The 24,475-nt window shown below is 44.1% G+C and overlaps 2 protein-coding genes across 2 annotated transcripts in view; both read left to right on the top strand.

Annotated features, from left to right (window-relative positions):
* The window catches only part of cps1 (carbamoyl-phosphate synthase 1, mitochondrial), a 180,468-nt gene extending 179,300 nt beyond the window's left edge, over positions 1 to 1,168 (top strand). The window contains exon 38 of the mRNA XM_073046354.1: positions 148 to 1,168. Within this exon, the coding sequence (XP_072902455.1) occupies positions 148 to 249 (102 nt within the window). The 3' untranslated portion in view covers positions 250 to 1,168. The remainder of the gene's footprint in view (positions 1 to 147) is intronic.
* Positions 1,169 to 10,952: 9,784 nt separating this feature from the next.
* Positions 10,953 to 24,475, top strand: part of LOC140728134 (ecto-ADP-ribosyltransferase 5-like) — a 30,199-nt gene continuing 16,676 nt past the window's right edge. Inside the window, exons 1-2 of the mRNA XM_073046353.1 lie at positions 10,953 to 11,412; positions 18,163 to 18,280. Coding sequence (XP_072902454.1) covers positions 18,235 to 18,280 — 46 coding nt within the window. The 5' untranslated portion in view covers positions 10,953 to 11,412; positions 18,163 to 18,234. The remainder of the gene's footprint in view (positions 11,413 to 18,162; positions 18,281 to 24,475) is intronic.

The following is a 24,475-nucleotide window of genomic DNA, read 5'->3' as shown; positions in this document are numbered from 1 at the left end:
CTGTTATACCACCCTGATGTACTTGTGTACAGAATGATTAGTCTGAATCACTGTGTCTAAGTACTTGTAACAATAATAAACAAATTACTCATGACCAGATCTCTCCTGCCGCACTGCCCGAGTGACAATGTTACTGGTTCCTTCCAGGTGGCGAAGCTGTTTGCCGAAGCCATTAAGCACTGTGGGAAGCTGGACTCCACCAGCCTGTATCACTACCGAGAGAACAGCGTGATCAGAGGACTGCAGTGAGCTGGGGGGGCCGCGGACACCTCCATCCTCCCCACGTGTACAAAACTGGATCTCCAATACAAGCTACATGAGATTTGTCTGTAACAAATTTGAATAAAGAGACTTCACTGTTACCTCAACGTCCCCATTACTCAGCCTTTAGAGGTTTAATCACTATGTAATCAACTCCTGGCTGTTTTCACTTCTGTTGGGCATTCAGTGGGCCCAGGGGCTGCATGCCTCTGACCTATCAGGGATTCTCTTGTACCCTTTGACCTCTTGCCTGCCCTTCTCAGCGCATACTGTGGTAAACCGCAGCTCTGCGGTCCCGAACTTCCCGTCAGTTGTGAGGGTGCCTCCCTCCTCCTGTGCTGGTTCCCTGCTGCCTGTTAGTGCTGCTGGCCGGCAGCCCCCCCCCCCCACACACTCCCCCCGTCATGTGCCCATGGTGATCAGAAGGTAAGGTAGCCGGGGCAATCGTTGCTCCCGAGTGCCAGGCCCATGCATGAATCTAGCCTGCCACTGGCAGCAACAGTCCTATAACCTGGAGATGGCCATCCAAGCTCCTCCCTCCTGCCCTCCTCTTTCCTGAAGAAAAAGGGCACCATTTGTGGATGTGCAGCATTCACTCTTGGGTCTTACTCAACCCCTGGCAGCTCGTACTCGGACAACCTCAGTGGGAGTGGGGCCGATGGGGCCCTGAGGTGGGACTGGACCATCCCCAGAGAGCACTGATTCTGGGCTTCACTGGCTTCTGGGCTGTGCTCACGTTGACCTTTCCCCTGCTATTGTGCTCCAGTGCTGTGCACCGTGCAGTGAGCAGGGCCACCAGATACAGTTCTTTGCATAGTGCTTTGTGATCAGTCCACTCTGCTGTAAATCCAGGCAATTCTTTGTAAGCTAACTCAACACAAATAAATCATTCTTTAATTAAAACTAATATTGTGCACCTTGTGAGTGATTGGGAATGTTAACCTTGTCTGGTAGTAGTGCAATCAGTCAAGACAGGTATGATGTTCTCCTAGATGTTCCCCCTAGTGGAGAATGCCTGTGTCTGACTCTGTTTAACATGGGGAGGCTGATGTACAGGCAGCCACCACGCAGTCCTTGACCACTCAGGGTCAGGGTCCAGTGGCATGGAGGGCAAGACGTTTGGGGACACTTCACTACTGCAGCCTTCCTCCGCTTTCACTGCCGTTGCGATGTGTCATCATCTTCCGCCAGCTCTGGCGTTGAGGTCTTGACTGGATCACTCTGCGTCTGGAACCTCCCCTTGAGCTTACCGTCATGAGTGACCGTTCTAGGTAGCCAAGCTCCAAACGGCATTACTCTTAGGGTCCCAGGAAATCATAAGCCTTTCCACCACAACAAGTTAATGATCCTTGGAGAAGCAGACGCAGCCAAAGATCAGAAAACATTGTAAATATCGGCAGGGCAAGTGAAAAGTAGAAGAGTCAAAGTTGCAGGCTGAGGCATTTCCTCAATGGAGGAAGTATACTCGGCGTTCTTCACTATGTGTTCCTGCATGTTCATGGTCTTCTGCTGCTGTAGCCCATCTGCTTCAAGGTTCAATGTTTTGTGTGTTCAGAGAGGTTGGTCTGTGCACCATTGTCGTAACATGTTTTTCTGAGTTATGTTGCCTTCCTGTCAGTTTGAACCAGTCTTGATGTTCTCCTCTGACCACTCTCATTAACAAGGTGTTTTTGGCCCACAGAACTGCCACTCACTGCATTTTTTTTTACTCCATTTTCTGTAAACTCTAGAGACCGTTGTGCATGAAAATCCCAGGAGATCAGCAGTTTCTGACCCCATTTAACCCCAGTATCATTCCATGGTCAAAAAAACTTAGATCACATTTCTTCCCCATTCTGATGTCTGAACGACAACTGAACTTCTTGACCATGTCTGCATGCTTTTAAGCATTGCATTGCTGCCATTCAATTGGGTGATTAGATATTTACATTAACATATATATATTTATTCTACAAGAGTAAATGTTGCTCCATATCTTAAATTTTTGAGAGTGATTTGTGACTTCTGTAAGGCTGAAGATCTGCTATCCAAACAGCTGTAATGCAGAGATCACCTGTACACAGAGCAAAAAGTGAGTTACCTAAAGTTAAAGAGATTCCAGCGCAGGTGGAAGATACACATACAGTACTATGCAAAAGTCTTGGGTGTATATATAGCTAGGGTGACTAAGACTTTTGCACAGTACTGTATTTGTCAACATGGAGCAGAGAGCAAGTCTGTATATCTGGTGGGAAAATGGGATATTGGGAATGGTGAGAGTGGAGCTCCGCGAGAGGGGTATGGGACAGGTGGCAGAGAAGTGTCGGGTAGGATGTGGTGCAGGTGCAGACTCACCTAGATCTGAGGCACCAGGTAAGGTCATTAGATTCAAAACAATTGGTTTATTAATCATTACAGAATGTCTCTCCAGTGCTTCCTGCTCCCTCCCCTCTCCCTTCCCCTTTTCCTAACCATGATTCCTCTCTCCCTGCTCCCTTAACAATCTCAGTCAATGATAGAGACACATATCAGAATCAGGTTTATCATCACTCACGAATGCCATGAAATTCGTTTTTTTTTATGACAGCAGTAGAGTGCAATACATAAAATTACTACTGTGTGTGCAAAAGTCTTAAGCACCTTAGCTATATGTATGTGCCTAAGACTTTTGAACTGTACGGTATGTAGAACAGAAACAGGCCTTCAGCCCTCTGTGTCTTTGCCAACTATGACACCAATGTAACTGATCCTATCTGCATGCACATGATCCATATCTCTCTGTTCCCAGTACGTTCATGTGTCTGTCTAAAAGCCTCTTAAATACTGCAGTTGTATCAGCTTCTGTTACTTCCCTCATCAGCCCACTACTAATTTTTGCAAACTTAAAAACTTGCCCCATGTATCTCCTTCAAACTTTTCCCCCTCACCTTACCCCTAAGTCCTCCAGTGGTGTATCATCTCCAAAGCTGTTATATCCTTCCCAGAATGGACTGATCAGAATTGAAAGTAATATTCCTGATGCAGCCAAACAGAATTCTAAAAATCTGCAACATAACTTCCTGACTCTTGAACTCATTGCCTCTACTAATTAAGACAAGCATACCATATGCATGCAGCTAATTATAGGGAGCTATCGACTTGGACCCCATTCCCTCTAAATCAGTACAGTTAAGGGTCCTGCCATTAAATGTATTATACTTAATCTCCGGAACTGCAACATATCACACTTGGTCAAATTATATTCTATCTGCCATTTCTCTGCCCATATTTGCAAATGACCTAGTATCCCATTGTATCGCTTAGCAATCTTCTACACTATCCACAACACCACCAATCTTTGTATTGTCTGTGAACTTACTAGCCCACCCATCGACATTTTCATCCAAATCATTTTGCATACATTACAAGCAGCAGAGTTCCCAGTACAGATCCCTGTGGCACAAGACTGGTCACAGACCTCCAGCCAGAATAAGTCCCTTTGACCACTATCCTTGGTCTTCTATAGTCAGGTCAATTCTGAATCCAAACGGCCAAACTGGCATGGACCCTCCGCATCTTACTTGTCTGATTGAGTCTAACACGACGGACCTTGTCAAACATCTTCCTAAAATCCACATAGACAACATCGATAGCTCTACTGTTCGTTAGTCACCTTTGTCACCTCTTCAAAAGATCTCAGTCAAGTTAGTAAAACTGCATAAAGCCATGCTGACTGTCCCTAATCTGGCCATGATTTTCAAAATGCTCATGTATCCACTCCTTAAGAATCTCGAATAGCTTCCCTAACACTGACACCTCTGCTTCTTTCCCTGGGCACAACCTTCCTTTGTGTGGAGATGGTGGCTAGTCGCCGGTGGGGATATCAAAGTTCCAACACAAGAGATTCAGCAGATGCTAAAACCCAGAGCAACACACACAAAATGCTGGAGTAACTCAGCAGGTCAGGCTGGCAGTAGTTGTGCAGATTAGATTAGATTCAACTTTATTGTCATTGTGTCGAGTACAGATACAAAGCCAAATGAAATGCAGTCAGTATCTAATTAGAAATGCAAAGAATAGTGTTATTTACAAAATAACTGTGAATAAAAAGTAAGTGCTACAGCACACAAATATAAAAGCACTGAGACAGTACAATATGGGTACAATACTGCTTAGCACCGTGATGTGAGGTTCAGCAGTGTCACAGCCTCAGGGGGGAAGCTCTTCCTGTGCCTGCTGGTGCGGGAGCAGAGGCTCCTGTAGCGCCTACCGGATGGGAGGAGAGTAAAAAGTCCATGGTTAGGGTGAGATGCATCCTTGATAATGCTTTTCGCCTTGCCCAGGCAGCGTTTATGATAGATGTTCTCAATGGTGGGCAATTGGGTGCCGATAATCTGCTGGGCAGTTTTCACCACACGCTGGAGTGCTTTGTGGTCCGATACGGGACAATTGCCATACCACACTGAGATGCAGTTGGTGAGTATGCTCTCAATGGTACAGCGGTAAAAGTCCGTCAGTTTCCTGGGACAGAAGTGAGTTTTCTTGATGCTCCGCAGGAAATAAAGGCGCTCTGTGCCTTTTTGATCAGGATGGAGGAGTTCAGGGACCAGGTGAGATCCTCGGAAATGTGGACACCAAGGAATTTGAAGCTTGATGCACGCTCCACTACAGCTCCATTGATGTAGATGGGGACATGAGTGTGGCTCCTAGCATTCCTGAAGTCCACAATGATCTCGTTGGTATTCTGGGTGTTAAGGGCCAGGTTGTTGTCGGCACACCACACGACTAGGTGCTGGACCTCGTCCCTGTAGGCCATCTCGTTATCCCCTCTGATCAGGCCAACCACCGTGGTGTTGTCTGCGAACTTGATAATTGAGTTAGAACCATGTACAGGAACGCAGTCATAGGTGAAAAAGGAGTACAGAAGAGGGCTCAGCACCCAGCCTTGAGGCACGCTGGTGTTCAGGGTGAGAGTGGAGGAGGAGAGGTTGACTAACTTAACAGATTGTTGTCTGTTAGTCAGAAAGTCCAAGATCCAATTGCAGAGGGATGAGCTGATACCAAGCTGGCGAAGTTTGGCGATCAGCTTGGAAGGGGCTCACAGTACTGAATGCCGAACTAAAGTCAATGAACAGCATTTTGACGTAAGAGTTGGGGCTGTCCAGGTGGGTCAGGGCAGAGTGAAGTGCCGTGGAGATGGCATCCTCTGTTGACCTGTTGATGCGATTGGCAAATTGATGGGGGTCCAGGGTAGTGGGCAGACAGGATTTCAGATGTGATAGAACCAGTCTCTCAAAGCACTTTGCAATGATGGGGGTGAGTGCAACGGGGCGGAAGTCGTTCAGGCCCGTGGCAGTGGAATGCTTCAGCACTGGCACGATGGTGGTGATCTTGAAGCTTGTGGGAACAACTGCCTGGGCCAGGGACAGATTGAAAATGTTCTTGAAGACCCCGGCCAACTGCTCTGCACAGATGAATAAAGAGTTGATGTTCCAGGCTGAGATCCTTCATTAGGACTGAAGAGGAAGGGGGAAGAAGACAGAATCAGAAGGTGGGAGAGGGAATGTGCACAAGTTAAAAGGTGGTTGGAGGAGGAGGGGGGTATGAAGTAAGAACCAGGGAGGTGATTGGTGGAAAAAGGTAAAGGGCTGAAGGGGAAGGAATCTGACAGGAGAGGAGAGTGGACCGTGGGAGAAAGGCAAGGAGCAGGGGCATCAAAGGTAGGTAATATGCAGCTGAGGAGAAGAGGTGAGAGGTGAAACAGAATGGGAAATAGAAAAGGAGAGAAGTGGGAGGGAGGAGAAGGACAAATCAGTGTTCATGCCGTTGAGTTGTAGGCTACCCAAACAGAAAATGGGGTGTTGCTCCTCCAGCCCATGAATGACCTCGTCGTGGTAGTAGAGGAAGCCTTGGACTGACATGTTGGAATGGAAATGGGGTGTGGAATTAAAATATTTGACCACCGGGAGGACCACCGGGAGATCCACCCTGTTGTGGACAGCATGAAGGTGCTCTCCCAATCTATGCTGGGTCTCACTGATGCAGAGAAGGACACACCAGGAACACCAGTTACAGTAGAAGATAGAACAGAGTACAGTACAGCTTAGGAACTGGCTTGTCTGTGTACAAAGTTATGCTAAAACAATTCAGCAATTAGTTGGCCAAGGAAACTAATACCTTCTAGCTACACATTGTCCATATCCTTCCATTTCCCTCACATTCATCTGCCTTTCTCAACATCTCTTAAAAGGCCCCAATGTATCTGCCTCTACCATGACCCTGGACAGCACATTCATTCCAGGCAGCTTCGAACTTACCTTCTCTCATCTTAAATGCATGCACTCTGGTATTAGCTGTTTCAGCCCTGGGAAAAGATACTGTCTCTCCACTCCGTCTATGCCTCATCAGTAAATGCTCCGATAAACACATAGGTGAATTGTTGCCTCACCTGGAAGGACTGTTCGAGGCTCCGAATGATGGTGAGGGAGGGGGGGCAGCACTTCTTGCACCTGCAGGGAAAAGTGCCAGGAGGGAGGTCAGTGGGGAGCAATGAATGGACAAGCGAATCATGGAGAGAGTGATGATTCTGCCGGCTCTACGCCACTGTGTCCCACATAATTTTTCTAATTCAGAGAACATTGGCGCGGTAGCACTCCCACCACAGTGAGCACAAGCAGGGTGTGTATCTCCAGTGGAAGCTGAATCTGGTGCCTCATACTGTTCAGTATTTTGCTCAGCTTGGACCATTCAATAGTTTTCTAGTATTTGGATGGAAGCTGTCCTTGAGCCTGGTGGTATGTGCTTTTATGCTTTTGTATCTTCTGCTCAATGGAAGAGGGAAGAAGAGAGAATGTCCATTATTCGGATTAAATAGCATCTGCTTTTGCTCAGCACAACTTACTAGCTGATCAATATCATTCTGTAATGTACAAAACTAGCCTTCTTGCTGCTGACACCACCACCAATTTTCATGTCTTCTGCAAGCCAGCTAATCATATCTCCTAAAGTCATATCCTTATCATTAATAACCACATGAGGTTCTGCAGATGCCGGAAATCCAGAATAACACACACAAAATGCTGAAGGAACTTGGCAGGTCAAGCAGCATCTATAAAGAGTCAACATTTCTGTTGAGAACCTCCAACACGATCATTATTGGTGACAAATTGTGAAGGTCCCAGCATCAGCCTCTGTGGTGTGCTACTTGTCATGGGCTTTCAATCACAAATACAATCCTCTGTCTCATATGAGAGTCACAGAGTCATACAGCAAGGGAACAGACCCTTTGGCCCATCTGGTGTGTGCAATCAAGATTCCCATTTAAGCCAGTCCTATTTGCCTGAATTTGGTCTATATTCCTCTAACCTTTCCTTATCCATGTGCCCATCCAAGCATCTTTCAAGAGAAAAAGTTGACTTTTACGTTCCTATCAAATCTCTCCCCTCTCACCTAACACCTACGCCCTCTTGTTCTTGATTCCCCAACCCTGGAAAAAAGACAGTGTGCATTCACCCCATCTATGCCCCTCATAATTTTATACATGCCAATAAAATTACTTTCCCACATTCCAATGAAAAAAGTCCCAACCTGGTCAACCTCTACCAAGTTCCAGCAACATCCTCTGCACTCTTTCTAGCTGAATTTATACTTTTCTATAGCAAGGTGACCAAAACTGAACACTATATTTCAATGGTGGCCTTATCAATGTCTTGGACGACAGTGATACATCATCCCAACTTCAATGCTCATCTCCATGACTGACATAGGCCAGCATGCCAAAGGCCTTCTTCACCACCCTATCTACCTGCAATGCCACTCTCAAAGTACCATGTTCTTGTACTTCTAGATCCTTCCATTCTACAACATTCTATTATTTACTGTGAAAGCCTTACCCTTATTTGTCTTCCAAAAATGTAACACCTCATACTTATCCGTTAAACTCCATTTGCCATTCTTTAGACCAATTACCCCGCTGATCTCTCTGTAAATCCTGATAACACCTTCACTGTCCACTATACCACTTTAGTGTCATCTACAAACTTACTAACCATGCCTTGTAAGTTCTCATCCAAATCATTAATATAGATGACAAATAGCAATGGCCCAGCACTGAGCCTTGTTTTCTGTTTTTATTTCAGATTTCCAGAATCGGTAACCAGAGTATTGGATATAGTAGCTGAGATGTTATTTTATAGTTGTACACGATGTTGGTGAGAGTGCATTTGGCATATCGTGTTCAGTTTTGGTCAGCTTTCCATAAAGATGTCATTAGGCTGAAAAGAGTGCAGAGAAGACTTGTGAAGATGTTGCCGGGGCTTGAGGGACTGAGATGTGAAGAGGGATAAAGCAGATTGGGATTTATTTCACTGGAGCATAGGAAAATGAGAGTGATCTTCCTGAGGTGTATAAAATCATGAGGGGGATATATGGGGTGAATCTCCAATTCTTTTCCCCCAGGGCTGGGGAACCAAGGACTAGAAGACATAGATTTAATATGAGGGGGAAGAATTTTGGTAGGAACCAGAAGGACAACTTCAAAGCCCAGAGGTTGGTCAGTGTATACAATGAGCTGCCTGAAGAAATGGTTGAGGCAAGTACATAAACATTTAAAAGGCACACAGACAATTATATGGTTAGAAAAGGTTTAGCGAGATACAGGCAAAATGGGATCAGCTTAGACAGCATTTTTGGTTGGAATAGACCAGTTAGGCCGAAGGACCTGTTTTTAATTCTGAAAAATGCTGGAAATGATCAAAATATCAGGCACTACAGCAAAGAGAAAGAGATTTAGTGCTTCAGATTGATGATACTGACCCAGCAGGCATTAACAAGCTTACAGGCTTCAGAGAGGAGAGGGAGGTGCAGCCATTAGGGTTCGAGTTCATCAAAAGATGAAGAACTAGTTCAATGAGATAGCTGTGGGAAATGATGTACATCCCACAAAATCCTGCAGGGTCAGGAATAGAGACTAGGAGTGGGGAAGGGGGAGCTGGAAGTGGCCACATTTACTGAGGGCATGAGGGAAAACCGCAGTCAAAAGTCAAGTTTATTGTCATATGCACAAGTACAGGTAATCACACGTGCCAAGAGAAGCTTATTTCAGCAGCATCAAAGGTATATAGCATCATATAAGCAGTATCTGCAAGATAGAGATAAAATAAACATAAATTATATATTATTTTTACAAGAAAACACAGTCAGAACAGAAGAAGGCTATTTTAGTGCAAAGTGATCAGTGTGCATACTGTTGCTAAACTGCAATGATTAGGGGTCATGATGGTAACTACGAGAAGATGGCATGGGTAGGATGGTAGGGATCTGGAACGATGGATGATACCTTCTTGAGCTAGTGCCTCCTATAAATGCTACTGATGGTGGGGAGGGATGAGCCCTGATGTACTGGGCAGGATCCACTATTCTCTGTAGCTTCTTACATTTCTACACATTTGAATTGCTGTACCAGACCACGATGCAACCAGTCAGGACACCTTCAGCAGAGCACGTGTGGAAGCTTGTTCAAGGGTTTGGTGGGAAGTTGGAGAAAGGGGTGTGTCAGTGGCCATTGTGAGGGCCCGGAGTCTGAGCCAGTGGGTGAGAAGAAGAAAGTGTTTGCAATGGCTGAGAGGTGTCGGGCCTAGTTACCGCAGCCACCATCCCTCCACACTGCCGATCATGCAGTTGGAGATGGTGGAGAACAGAGAGAGGTTGTGGTAAACTTAAATTGCTGGCTGGGTTCTTCCAACTATAACAAAATGTGGGACAGGCCTGAAGCAGTGAAGGCTACCTCAGTGAGTATATTTAAGACAAGGTTGGATAGATTTATGCACAGGAGGGGGATTAAGGATTATGGGGAAAAGGCAGGTAGGTGGAGATGAGTCCATGACTAGATCAGCCATGATCTTAATGAATGGCGGAGCAGGCTCGACAGGCCAGAAGGTCGACTCCTGCTCCGATTTCTTATGTTCATATGTACTCCAGCCCTACAGGGCCCCATGGCTGACACTGACGACATTTCGTTAGGTCCACAGCTGCTTCCTTGAGGTAGGAAGTTTGGCATTGCAAGGAGTGGGAGTATATTGGCCAGGGTGCCAACATCTGTTTGTGGGATTTACTATCTCAGGCTGTCTCTAACCTGAGACTGGCAATCCTCCCATGGGCCTTGGCAGGTCAGATCCAGAATGGCATCAGGAAGGCCCACTGCACCTTCAGAGAGGAAGATGGATAACTGATAAGGGGTGGGGGGGGTGGGGTGTCTAGATGCGGAAAAAAAAAAATCCTACACATGAATGAAAGGAAAAAATGGACGGCTACATGGAAGGGAAGGGTTAGATTGATCTTAGAGTAGGTGAAAAGGTTGGCTCAACATTGTGGGCTGAAGGGCCTGTACTGTGCTGTACTGTTCTATGTTCTAATAATAAAGATTAGCTTCATTGTCACATGTACATCAAAACATATAGTGAAATGCGTCAGTTGTGTCAAATCAAACCAGCAAGGATTGTGCAAGCGTTTCTATGTTTCTAGTGCCAAAGTAGCGCATCTACGACTCACCAACCGTATTCCTATGTCCTTGGTATGTGGGGAAAAGGAGCATGCAGAGGAGACCCACATGATCACAGGGAGAATGTACAACTCCTCACAGACACCGGGCGGAATCGAACTCCAACCTTACAGCTAATGCTATAATAACTTTATGCTAAAGTGCACTCATTATTCTATGTTCAAAGCTAAGAGGTAAGGAGTTCTGATGGCCTGAAGAAACACATTTCATATAAATCACCCTCTGCCCTTTGGAGCTGACATCCCGGCCAGAATTAAGTTTGTGCCACCCCCAGATTCAAAACCAAAACTGGCTCTGGCACAGTTCCAGTGAAATGGATATTGAAGGCTCAGCCTGCTCGCTGCTAGGCATGGTATGTTTCACAGTTTTATTTTTAAAGGTGGCCTCCAGAATACCTCAACAGAACAGCAACTGGTTGGAATCAATCAGCAAAGCAAAATATGAATTGTGATCGGGAGAGACGAGACTGACAGTTCAGAAGCTGCGGAGTTCCTGTCACTGTTACTTACGTGGAGTCCACATCTCCACAGTCTGTAAATACTCCAGAACTACCCAAATCTCCACGCAGTTAGCTGAGATGTAACCTGACTGAGGAATGGAATAAAAAGTCAACATATCCTTCTGCTTCGGAACAGGTATGATGATTCAACCAGGTGCATAAGACTCAAAGTGTTCGTCTTCAAAACAAAATACAGCATTAATTGTTCAGTAAGAAAGTGTATGTATATTCATGTATGTGCGTGTGTATGAATGCTTCTGTGTGTTTGTGCGTGTGTGTGTAATTATGAGAGTTGTATGTTTTGTGCATTTAACTGTTTTATATGTCTGTGTGTGCTGTATGTATGCATTTGGGTGTCTACTTAATGTATTTGACTGTGTGTTTATGTACAGTTGTGTGTGTGTTTGTTTTTTTTGACTGATGTATATGTGTATATGTATATGCATGTGTGTGAATCTGTGTGAATTCAGTATGTTTGCGTGTGTGTGTCCACGTGTGCTAGTATGTGTCTGCGTGTATGAAAGTATGTGCGTTTGGGTGTGCACGTATGTGCATTTGTGTTTGTGTCAATGTACCCATTTGTGTGCCTGTACATGGATTTGAGTGTGTGTGTGTGTGTGTTTGTGTATGTCTTATGTTTGTAGGTATGTGCAATTGTGTGTTGTATCTACTGTGTACTGTGCATGTATGTGTTTGTGTGTGTTGGTTTGAGTGTGCATCTGTTTGTGTATGAGCATTTGCACATTTGTGTTAGTGTCTGTGTGTTTTGGGTGTGTTTGTATGTGCATACATGTCTGTATTTTATGTGTGCATTTATGTGTGTGTGTGTATTTGTGTGTGTTAGTGCATGTGTGCAAGTGTGCTTGTATGTCTGTACATTTCTGTGTGTTTGTGTGTGCATGTGCATCATGTGTATGAATCTATTTACCTATGAGCACTTGTGTGTTTGTTTGTGTTTGTGTGTCCAATCAATTTTTTGTGTCTTTCCGTGCGTGCATGTATGACTTTGCATATATGCAAATGTGTGTGCTTGTGTGTGCCTATGTGTTTATAGGTGTATGTCTGTGTATTGCAAGAGCGTATGTGTGTGGCTGCATGTGTTTATGTGTGTGATTGTGAGTTTGCTAGAATGTATGTGTTTGCATGTGTATATGCTTGCAAGAGTGTGTGTTGTATGTGCATTTTGTGTGTTTGTGTGCGTATGTGCATGATTATGTGTTTGTAAGAAAGTGTGTGTTTGAATGTGTGTGTGCATGCATGTGCATGTGTGATTGTTATGTGTATGTTTGCATTTGTGTGTGTCTGTGCTTATGTGTCTGGTTCTGTGCCTGTACATGTATTTGTGTATGTTTCTGTGTGTTTATATGTGTGTCTTCTATGTATCCTATATGTGTGCATATGTTTGTGTGTGTGTGTGTGTATAAAGTGGCATGCCAGCCCTTATCAATCATACTAATTATCTTCGAGTAGACATTGTAGACATGGGTATTACTGGGTGTAAGTGAAACCTGGCTATGAATGGAATGGCAAGATATGGATGGTAAAAATGAGGAATCAGGTTTATTACCATTTACGAGGTTGTGATAGTAATTTTGTGGCAGCAGTACAGTACATTCCATAGCTAGATGGATAGAACACAAGCAGAATAGGGAGGCTGTTATGTGGCTTGTTATTTTATTTCTAGTTACTGGATCTCATTGCTTAATTGAAGCTTCACAGCTGTTGTGATTACTCATTATCACATTGTTGAGCAATTAGGTTTCGTCACCAGGTTGGCCATTTTATATCATTCGTACATTTCATTTAGTGGCTAGTAGTTAGAGGCACTTGTTAGAAGTCGAAGGAATTTCAATCAATATTTAAATCTACCTTTCGTGAGAATGCTGAGAAATACTGTCTTTCCACATCAGCTCCTTAAAGCGTGGTGAATAATAAACCTACCTTCAAACTACAACTGTGCAAGACTGAAGTTTATCTGCTGTCTAGCTTAATAAAAAGGGGAAACTCCTGAGCGAGGGTAGAATAGTAAAAAGACACACTCAGTGCTGATTCCATCCGCAGTGGATAGGTACTGATTCTGCAAGCTCCCACAAGGCATAAAGTTAAAATGTCAGCAACGGGGAACAAAACCAGGTCAGTGTGTTTGATAAATTCATCGAGACAGTGCAGTGGATCTGCAGCAAGCATGGCAGCATTGGAAGCCCGTGCAAGGGCCAAGACAGCGTTATTCAGGGCATCAGTTGCAAAAAGAGAAATTATTGTGAAAGTAGAGAAAACCTGCCTGGAAGCCACATTAGAGGCACGGCAGCGTGAAAAAGAGGAAGAGACGGCTTTAGCTGAGCTTTAGTCTTTGAGTTGGGCATGGAGCAGCTCGCTGACAATGATGTGAGATCAAAACTCACCATGTCAGTCAGCTGAGAGGACTACGAAGTATGTTCAAGGGCAGTCTGCTCATGCTCGTACCCTCCCACCAGCAGACACTGAAGACAGTCAAGACTGTCCTCTTTCTCAAGATAACACCTCACAACTCGACACCCTTTACCCAAATGGGACAGAATGGAGACTGCCTCCCTCACATGCTTGTACTTACACCGAGCAGGCGGCTATCTCAAAACATCCAATGATCGCCCATCGATATGAAGGAGACATGTAGTAAAAGACTCCAAGCATAACACAGGTGATGACATTACTCAGCCTTCTGATAAAATGCACCACACCCCCAGTGAACCCCAACCTAATCACAATGTGTCAGCTCTTGTGAGGTTCCTAGCCCATCGTAACCTGCTGACAGCTGGACTCTCCAAATTTGATGATAAGCCAGAAGACTACTGGGCTTGGAAGTTCACATTCTCCAACACCACTGAAGACCTTAAGCACAAGACGAGTGAAGAACTCGACCTGCCGGTAAAGTGGCCTGGACCCAAGTCTGCTGAGCAAGCAAGAAGATTCAGGTCAGTTCACATCAAACACCCCAGCGCTGCTCTCAGTTCAGTCTGGCAAAGACTGAAAGAGTGCCACGGATCCACAGAGGCAATGGAGACAGCTCTCTTCAACAAACTTGAGTCCTTCCCCAAGATTTCTAGCGGGGAGCCCCAACGTCCCTGAGAGCTAGGAGACCAACTTTTGGAGTTGGAGGCAGCCAAAGCTGAAGGCTTGTCTCACCTTGAAACTGCACGAGGAAGTAGTCCCATCTTGGAGAAACTCACATTTAGTCTATGGGAGAAATGGATGTCATAGGGAACCAGATACAAAGTGTAAAATGGAGTCAGCTTCCCAGCCTTTTCCTTCTTTCTTAGTTCCATCGAGGATGAAGCCAAAGTGAGGAACGATCCCAGCTCAATCGTGACCACCTCTAGCTCAGCAGCACTTCAATCAGAGAAACCCGTTAGAGGCCCTGTCATGGTGCACAAAACTGAGCTGGACAACACTGTCCAAAAGGATGATTCTAAAACGCCAGAAGATCCTGATAAGCAGTTCCCCCTACATCGGAAACCACACCCTCTCCGGAGGTGTAGAGGCTTCAGGGAGAAACTTCTGGAGCAGCAGAAGGCCTTCCTTAAAAGCCACTCCATATGCTTCCACTGCTGTTCAACTAGCCATGAGGTGAGGGACTACAGTGCTGTGCTCCAGTGCTCTGAATGCAACAGCAGCAAACACACTACAGCTCTTCATGTTGGCCCACCTCCCTGGTCTGTGAAGAACAACACAAGTATGTCCTCACAGCATGGCGGGGAGGGAGATGAATCCCCTTCCTCTCCAGTTGCCACCTCTTCCTGTACTGAGGTCTGTGGGGGAAACTCTATCATGTTCAACAATCTGCCTTGTCACCATGAGAAGATGCTGAGGATTTATGTTGTTTTTGGCTGATCAGAGTAATAAATCTCTAGCGAAATAATTTTTCTCAACGTCTTTAACATAAGTGATGGCGCCTCACCCTATATGCTCAGACGTAGCAGGCACGTCACAGATGGTTGGGTGAAGCTCAAGGGGCTTTATTGTCAAATCTGTTGATAAAAAATTTGTTTAGCTCTTCCTGTGCTCATTGAGTGTGACAAACTTCCGGACAACATGAATACTCAACAGATTGTCAATCATATAGCTATTAGAAGGTAGACAGATAAATAGATAGATACTTTATTGATCCCAAAGAAGTTACAGCATCACAGTAGCATTATTACAAGTGCACAGATATACAAATATTAGAAGAGAAAAATGAAAGAATAAAAAATAAGTTACCTCAAACAGTCTAACAGGAGGGGGTCATCACTTCCCCGGCTATAGATTGACTCATTATAGAGTCTAATGGCAGAGGGTAAGAATGACTCATTTGGCGCTCTTTGGAGCAGCACAGTTGTCTTAGTCTATCACTACAAGTGCTCCTCTGTTCAGCCAAGTTGGCACGCAGAGGATGAGAAACTTTTTGCAGAAGTGCCAGGATTTCCCATAGGGCACTTGGTTCTACCAAAAGGTGGGGCAGAGTTACAGAGAGGAAGACCTGGAGCCCGCTTCTCAGGATCATATTTGGAGCCTCCTTTCTGAGGTGAGCAATTTGAGTGTCTGTTGCTCACTGCTACGTTTTTCTAGTTTGCAAGAAATGTACGTGCAAACTAGAAAAAGCAGATTTAAAAAGCAAGTGGGGTCTCTAGCGATTTTCTGCTGAGGCTGAGATTTTTTGGGTTATCCAGCAGATCAAAGTTCAACACAATTTTATTATCAAAGTACCATATATGTCATCACGTACGACCCTGAGATTCATTTTCTTGCAGGCATTCACAGAAAATCCAAGAAAAATAATAGAATCAACAGCATTGACAGCCAATATGCAAATGACAATGGACTGTGCAAATTCAAAGAAAAAGCAATAAATATTGAGAACAAGAGAAGAAGAGTCCACAAAAGTGAGTCCATAGGTTATGGGAACAGTTCAGTGATGGGGCAAGTGAAGTTATCCCTCTGGTTGAAGAGCCTGATGGTTGAGGGGTAAAAACTGTTCCTGAACCTGGTGGTGTGGGTCCTGAGACCCCTGTACCATCTTCCTGATGGCAGGAGAGAAGAGAAGAAAGAAGAGAGAAGAGAGGCCTTGGCAAGGGCCAATATAAAGAAGTTATGTTTAAGCAGAGCACCCATTGTTGGAGAGGGGCAGTGTTAGAGTGGGGAACTGAGGCTTTGGCTAAAGAGACTTGGGTGAGAAGAGGTGGAAGCTAGGGTGAGGTGTCAGTCAAGTTTCTTTTCCTTTCTTTATTAGTTCCTGGCTAGAGTAGTGAGAATGGATCCCAGGGAAGTGGTCTGCTTCTCATGTAAGTTGTGGGAGATCTGGGAGACACCTGGTGTCTCTGAACGCTACACTTGTGAGACATGCATCTGAGCGCAGCTCCCTATGGGTCGCAGTAGGGAATGGAGCTGGAGTTGGATGACCCACTGCTAATTTGGGAAAATGACGAGTTCATAGATATGAGTTACTGGGAGGTAGTCACACTTATGTTCAGGAGGCAGGTAGCTGGGTTACTGTCAAAAGAGGGAAAGGGAATAGGAGAAGTGAAGATTGCCCTTGCGGCCATTCCCCTTGATAGCAAATATACCACTTTGGATATTAGAACCATAGAACTTTACAGCACAGAAACAGGCCTTTTGGCCCTTCTTGGCTGTGCTGAACCATTTTTCTGCCTAGTCCAACTGACCTTCACCTGGGCCATATCCCTCCATACCCCTCTCATCCATATACCTGTCCAAGTTTTTCTTAAATGTCAAAAGTGAGCCCGCATTTACCACTTCATCTGGCAGTTCATTCCACACTCCCACCGCTCTCTGCGTGAAGAAGCCCCCTTAATGTTCCCTTTAAACGTTTCCCCCTTCACCCTTAACCCACGACCTCTGGTTTTTTTCTCCCCTGGCCTCAGTGGAAAAAGTCTGCTTGCATTCATTCAATCAATCTATACCCATCATAATTTTATACACCTCTATCAAATCTCCCCTCATACTTCTACGCTCCAGGGAATAAAGTCCTAACCTATTCAACCTTTCTCTGTAACTCAGTTTCTCAAGTCCCGGCAACATCCTTGTAAACTTTCTCTGCACTCTTTCAACCTTATTAATATCCTTCCTGTAATTAGGTGACCAAAACTGCACACAATACTCCAAATTTGGTCTCACCAATGTCTTATACAACCTCACCATTACATTCCAACTCTTATACTCAATACTCTGATTTATAAAGGCCAATGTACCAAAAGCTCTCTTTACAACCCTATCTACTTGTGACGCCACTTTTAGGGAATTTTGTATCTGTACTCCTAGATCCCTCTGTTCTACTGCACTCCTCAGTGTCCTACCATTTACCTTGTATGTTCTACCTTGGTTTGACCTTCTGAAGTGCAATACCTCACACTTGTCTGTAAGTATTGTTGAGGCGGGTGAACTACCAGGGGAAAGTTGTAGCAACCAGGTCTCTGGCATGATTCCGGCCCAGTGCCTCAGAGAGAAGAAGAGAGCAGTGGAGATAGGGTATTCACTCGTTAGGGGAATAGACAGGAGATTCTGTGGACGTGAAAAAGACTCCTAGATGGTATGTTGCCTCCCTGGTGCAGGGGTTAGGAATACCTTGTATGGGTCCACAGCATTCTTGTGGGGTAGACTGAGCAGCCAGAAGTCATGGTACACATTCATAGCAATAACATAGGTAGGAAAAGGGATGAGGTCCTGAAGAGAGAATATAGGGAATTTAAACATTTCAAAGTCTGAAACACTGGAGTGTATACGTGGGAGGCAGGGCCAGAGAGATGACGTGTGTCTTCGTGTTAGCTTCTTGTTTTTGTCTGGCTACAAGAAAGTGAGCATCAATCAGCTCTCACAACTACTCAGAGCTGATTCGGAACTTTTTCCTTTACAGAGCTCAAAGGAAGTTTTTCCTGCCAAAGATCACTGCAGAGAAACAGAGACTGCTTGAATCAAAGAGATCACGATGGATTTTCTGGGTTCCTTTCTGATGTTTATCCTGAGTTGTTTTTGTAAGTATGATGTCCCCTCTTTAGACCATAAGACCATAAAAAAGGAGCTTAATTAGGCTTAATTAGGCCATCGAGTCTACTCTGCCATTTGATAATGACTGATCCATTTCCCTCTTAACCCCTTTCTCCTGCTTTCTCCCCATAACCTTTCACACCCTGGGTAATCATGAACCTATGAACTTCCACCTTAAATACACCCAATAGCCTAGCCTCTACAGCTGCCTGGAGCTATGAATACCGCAGATTCGCCACCCTCTGTCTAAAGAAATTCCTACTCATCTGCATTCTAAATGGATGTCCCTCTATTCTGAGGTTGTGTCCTCTGGTACTGCTCTCACCCGCTATGGGAAACATCCACTTCACATCTACTCTACACCTTTCAACATTCGATAAGTTTCAATAAGATCTTTCTTCTAAATTCCAATTACTACAGGCCCAGAGCCTTCATTCCCAAATACATCTTCATAAACTTCCTTTGAGTCCTCTCCAATGTCAATTTCTTAGATAAAGGGCCCAAAATGTCCACAGTACTCCAAGTGAGGCCTCACCAGTGCCTGAAAAAGCCTCAACATTACATCCTTGCTTTTATATTCTAGTCCCCTCAAAGTGAATGTTAAAATTGCAATCTCCTTCCTCACCACCAACTCAACCTACAAGTTAACCTTTAGGAAATTCTGCGCGCAGACTCCCAAGAGTTGTTGCACCTTGGTTTTAAAAAAAAAAAATCTCACCTTTTAGAGAATAGTCTATACTTTTATTCCTTCTACCGAAGCGCATGACCGTACACTTCCCCTCACTGTATTCCATCTGCCGCTTCTTTCCCATTCTACTAACCTGTTTAAGTACTTCTCAGCCTCCCTGCTTCCTCAACCCTACCTGCCCCTCTACATGTCTTCATATTGTCTGCAGCAGTTGCCACTAAGGCATCAATTCCATCATGCAAATCATTAAAATGCAATATAAAAAGAAGTGGTCCCTACACTGACCCCTGCAGAAAGGCACTAATCAATAGCAGTCAATCAGAAAAGGCCCCCCTTATTTTCTCTCTTTGCCCTTGTCAGTCAGCCAATCCTCTATCCATGCAACTATCTTTCCTGTAATGCCAAGGGGCCTTATCTTGTCAAGCAGCCTCATGCGCAGCACCTTGGCAAAGGCCTTTTGAAAATCCAAGTCCACAGCATTCAGCTTTGTCGATCTGGCTTGCTATTTAATCAAGGAATGCCATCAGATTTGTCAGGCAAGATTTTCCCTTAAAACAAACATGCAGACGTTGACCTACTTTACCAAGTACTCCAAAACCTTATCCTTAACAATTAACTCTAACATAGAGACATGGAAAAGTGCAGCCGAGAAACAGGCCCTTCAGCCCGTGTAGTCCAAACTTCTCTTAAACGTTGAAAACGAGCTGGCATGCACCACTTATGCTCATACTCTCTCAACTCTCTGAGTGAAGAAGTTTCCCTTCATGTTTCCCTTAAAATTTTCACCTTTCACTCTTAACCCATGACCTCTAGCTATACGACCAAACCTCAGTGAAAAAAGCACATTTGCATTTACCCTATCTATACCCCTCATAATTTTGTATACGTTTATCAAATCTCCTCTCAATCTTCTACATTCCAAGGAATAAAGTCCTAACCTATTCAACCTTTCCTTACAACTCAGGTCCTCCAACATCTTTATAAATTTTCCCTGTACTCTTTTAACCTTATTTACATCTTTCCTGCAGGTAGGTGTCCAAAACTACACACAATACTCCAAAGTAGGCTTCACCAATGTCTTATAAAACTTCAACATACCATCCCTTCTTCTGTATTGAAAACTTTGATTTATGAAGGCCAATGTGCCACAAGCTTTCTTTACAACCCTATCTACCTGCAACACCACTTTCAATGGGTTGTGGATCCTGTACTCTCAGATCCCTTTGTTCTACAGCACTCCTCAGTGTCCTATCATTCACTGTGTAAGACCCTCCCTGGTTGGTCCTACTGAAGTTCAACACCTCGCACTTGTCAGCATTAAATCCCATCTGCCATTTGCAGCCTATTTTTCCAGCTGGTCCACGTCCCACTGTAAGCTCTTATAATCTTCCTCGCTGTTCACCACACCCCATTCTTCGCGTCATCGGCAAACTTGCTGATCCAGTTAATACATTATCATCCAGATCACTGATATAGATGACAAACCACCATGAACACAGCACAGATCCCTGCAGCACTCCAATAGCCACAGGCTTCCAAAGAGGTAACCATCTACTACCACTCTCCGGCTTCTCCCACAAAGCCAATGTCTAATCCAATTTACTACCCCATCTTGAATGCCAAGCGACTGAACCTTCTTGACCAACCTCCCATGTGGGATTTTGACAAATGCCTTGCTAAACTCCATGTAGACAACATCCACTGCCTTGCCTTCCTCAACTTTCCTGGCAACTACCTCAAAAAACTCTATAAAATTGGTTAGACCCAACCTACCAACAACGAAGCCATGTTGACTATCCTTAATTAGGTCATGTATATCCAAATACTCATATATCTGGTCCTTTAGAATACCTTCCAATAACTTTCCCACTACTGATGTCAGGCTCACTGGCCTATAATTTCCTGTTTTTTTTAAAGAGAATTTCTTAAACAGTGGAACATTAGCTATTCTCCAATCCTCCGGTACCTTACCTGTCACTAAGGATGGGTTAAATATCTCTGCAAGGGCCCCAGCAATTTCTGCACTTGACTCTCACAGGGTCTGAGGGAACACCTTGTCAGGCCCTGGAGATTTTTCCAACTTAATTTGCCTTCCTAACCACTGAGGTCGGGCCAACTGGCCTATTATTACCTTTATTTTGCTTTCCTCCCTTCTTGAAGAATAGAATAATATTTGTAATTTTCCAATCCTCTGGAACCATGCCAGAATCTATTGATTCTTGAAAGACCATTACTATGCCTCCAGAACCTCTTCAGCTTTCAGAATCCTGGGGTGTAGTCCATCTAGTCCAGGTAACTTGCCTACCTTCAGATCTTTCAGCTTACCAAGCAACTAGTAATAGCAACTGCACTCACTTCCGTCCCCTGACACTCTTGAACTTTTAGCATACTGCTAGCATCTCTACAGTGAAAACTGATGCAAAATACTAATTCACTTCAACTGCCATTACTACCTCTCTAGTGTCATTTTCCAGTGGTCCGGTATCGACTCTCACCTCTCTTTTCCTCTTTATATATCAGAAAAATCTTTTGACATCCTCTTTGACATTATTGGCTTGCTTTCCTTCATATTTTATCTTTTCCCTCCTTGTGACTACTTTAGCTGTCTTTTGTTGGTTTTTAAAAGGTTCCCAATCTTCTAACTTACCACTAATTGTTGCCTTCTCTTTTGCTTTTATGTTGGCTTTGACTTCCCTTGTCAACCACGGTTGTGTCGTCCTGGCTTTAGAATAGATCTTCTTTGTGATGTATCCACCCTGTGCCTTCCAAATTGCTCCCTGAACTTCCAGCCATTACTTCTCTGCTGTCATCCCTGCTAGTGTCCCCTTCCACTTTGGTCCACTCCTCTCTCATGCTTCTGAAATTTCTTTACTGTAATACTGATACATTTCACTTTAGCTGATCCCTCTCAACTTACAGGGTGAATTCTATCATATTATGATCACAGCCTTCTCAGGGTTCCTTTACTTTAACCTCCCTAATCAAATCCATTTCGTTACTCAACACCCAATCCAGAATAATTGCTGAACCCCAAGTGAGCTCAACCATGAGCTGCTCGAAAAAGCAATCTCATAGGCGTTCAATAAATTCCTTCTCTTGGGATCCAGCACCAACTTGATTTTTACTCAAAAAGCACTGTTTAGGACTGTTCTGTTGCAGTGCTACTGATTGCTTGAGTATATACCATTTCTGGCATTAATTATTTCTCCTTAAATACATGAGCATGATGAACAGCATGCTACAGCAGTACAAGATGTTGGTGAGACCCCACTTGGCGTTCTGCCAACAGTTCTGAGAAGGATGCCATTAAACTGGAAAGGGTGACAAAAGATTTACAAGGCTGTTATCTTGACAGCTAATAAGAGTTTGAGGGAAGTAGAGACTGGGTAGGTTGGGACTTTTAGAACTTTAGACCATATGACAAAAGAGTTGAATTAGGTCATTTGGCTCAGTGAGACTGTTCTGCCATTCCATCATGGCTGATTTATTATCTGTCTCAACCCTATTCTCCTGCCTTCTCCCTGTGACTTTTAATACACTTGCTAATCAAGAACCTATCAACCCCCTCTTTAAGTATACCCATTTAATTGGCCTCCAGAGCCATTTGTCACAATGAATACCAAAGATTCACCATTCGCTGGCTAAAGAAGTTTCTTCTCATTTCTGTTCTAAAGGGATGTCCTTATATTCTGAGGCTGCATCCTCTAGTCCTAAACTCCTCCACAATAGGAAACATTCTCTCCATGTCCACTGTATCTAGGCCTTTCAATATTTGGTAGGTTTCAATGAGATCTCCTTCATTCTTCTAAACTCCAGTGAATACAGCTCCGAAACCATCAAATGCTCTTTGTACATTAACCCTATCATTCCTTTCATTTAGGGAATCCTGCAATAGGACTGCCAAGTCCAATTGCACTTCTGATTTCTGAATTTTCTCCCAGTTCAGTAAATAGAGTTTATCTTTATTCCTTCTACCAAGGTGCATGACCATACAATTTCCTACACTATATTCCATTAGCTACATCCTTGCCCATTCTCTTAATCTGTTCAAGTCTTTCTGAAGACTCTCTGCTTCCTCAATGCGACCTGCCTCTCACCTATCTCTGTAATGTCTGAAAACTTGGCCACAGAGCTATCACTTCCATCAACCAAATCATTGACATATAACATAAAAAGAAGCGGTCCCAACAGTGAAACCAGTGGAATGCCAATAGTCACTGGCAGCCATTCACAAAAGTCCCTTTAATGCCACTCTTTGCCTCCTGCCAGTCAGACAATCCTCTATCCATGCTAGTATTTTTCCTGTAATACCTTGGTCCCTATTCTTGTTTAGCGCCTCATATGTAGCACCTTGTCAAAGGCCTTCAGAAAATTCAAGTTAACTGCCTCTCCTTTGTCTATCCTGCCTGTTGCTTCCTCACAGAATTCCAACAGATTTGTCAAGCAAGATTCCTCCTTAAGGAAACCATGTCAGCTTTGGCCTATTTTAGCATATGTCTCCATGTACTATGAAACCTCATCACTAATAATGTACTCCAACTTCTTCCCAAACACTGAAGTTATGCTAACTGTCCTCCCTTTCTTGAAGGGTGAACTGACTTTTGCAACTTTCCAGTCCTCTGGAACCATTCCAGAATCTAGTGATTAGAGTCAAAGAGTCATAGAAAATCTTGAAAGATCACTACTAATGCCTCCTCAATCTCTTCAGTCACCTCTTTCAGAACCCTGGGGTGTAGACCATCTCACCCAGGTGACTTATTTACCTTCAGATCTTTCAGCTTACCAAGTACCTACTCCCTAGTAATAGCAACACTTCTGCCCCCTTTCTGGTATACCTCAGTGAAGACTGATGCAAGATACTTATTGAGTTCATCGCCATTTCTTTGCTCCCATTACTACCTCTTCAGCATATTTTTTCATTAGTCCGTTATTGTTTTGCCTCTTTTACTCTTTTTATATCTGAAAAATCTTTTCTTATCCTCTTTTATGCTATTGGCTAACTTGCCTTCATATTTTCTCTCCTTATTGCTTTTTAATTGCCTTAGTTTTTAAAGGTTCTGCACCTTTAGTTTCTCACTTGCTATATTGTATACCCTCTCTTTTCCTTTTATGTTGTCTTTACCTTACCTTGTCATCATCGTTGCCTCATCTCCCTTTACAATACTTCTTCCTTAGGATGAACCTATCCCGTGTTTTCTGAATTGCTCCAAGAAACTCCAGCCATTGCTGTTCTGCCATCATCCCTGGTGGTGTCCACTTCCCTTCAACTTTGGCCAGCTCCAGCTCCTCTCTTATGTCTCTGTAGTTCTCTTTATTCAACTGTAATACTGATACATCTAATTTTAGCTTCTCCACCTCAAACTGCAGGGTAAATTCTATCATATTATGATCACAGCCTTCTCAGGGTTCATTTACCTTCAGCTCCCTAATCAAATCTGATTCATTGCACAGTACATAATCCAGAAGTGCCTTTTCCCTAGAGGGCTCAACCACA

The sequence above is a fragment of the Hemitrygon akajei genome, chromosome 5, assembly GCF_048418815.1.
Source record: "Hemitrygon akajei chromosome 5, sHemAka1.3, whole genome shotgun sequence".
Taxonomy (NCBI): Eukaryota; Metazoa; Chordata; class Chondrichthyes; order Myliobatiformes; family Dasyatidae; genus Hemitrygon; species Hemitrygon akajei.
Note: the sequence above shows the minus strand (reverse complement) of the source record. Positions and strands in the feature narration are given on the sequence as shown.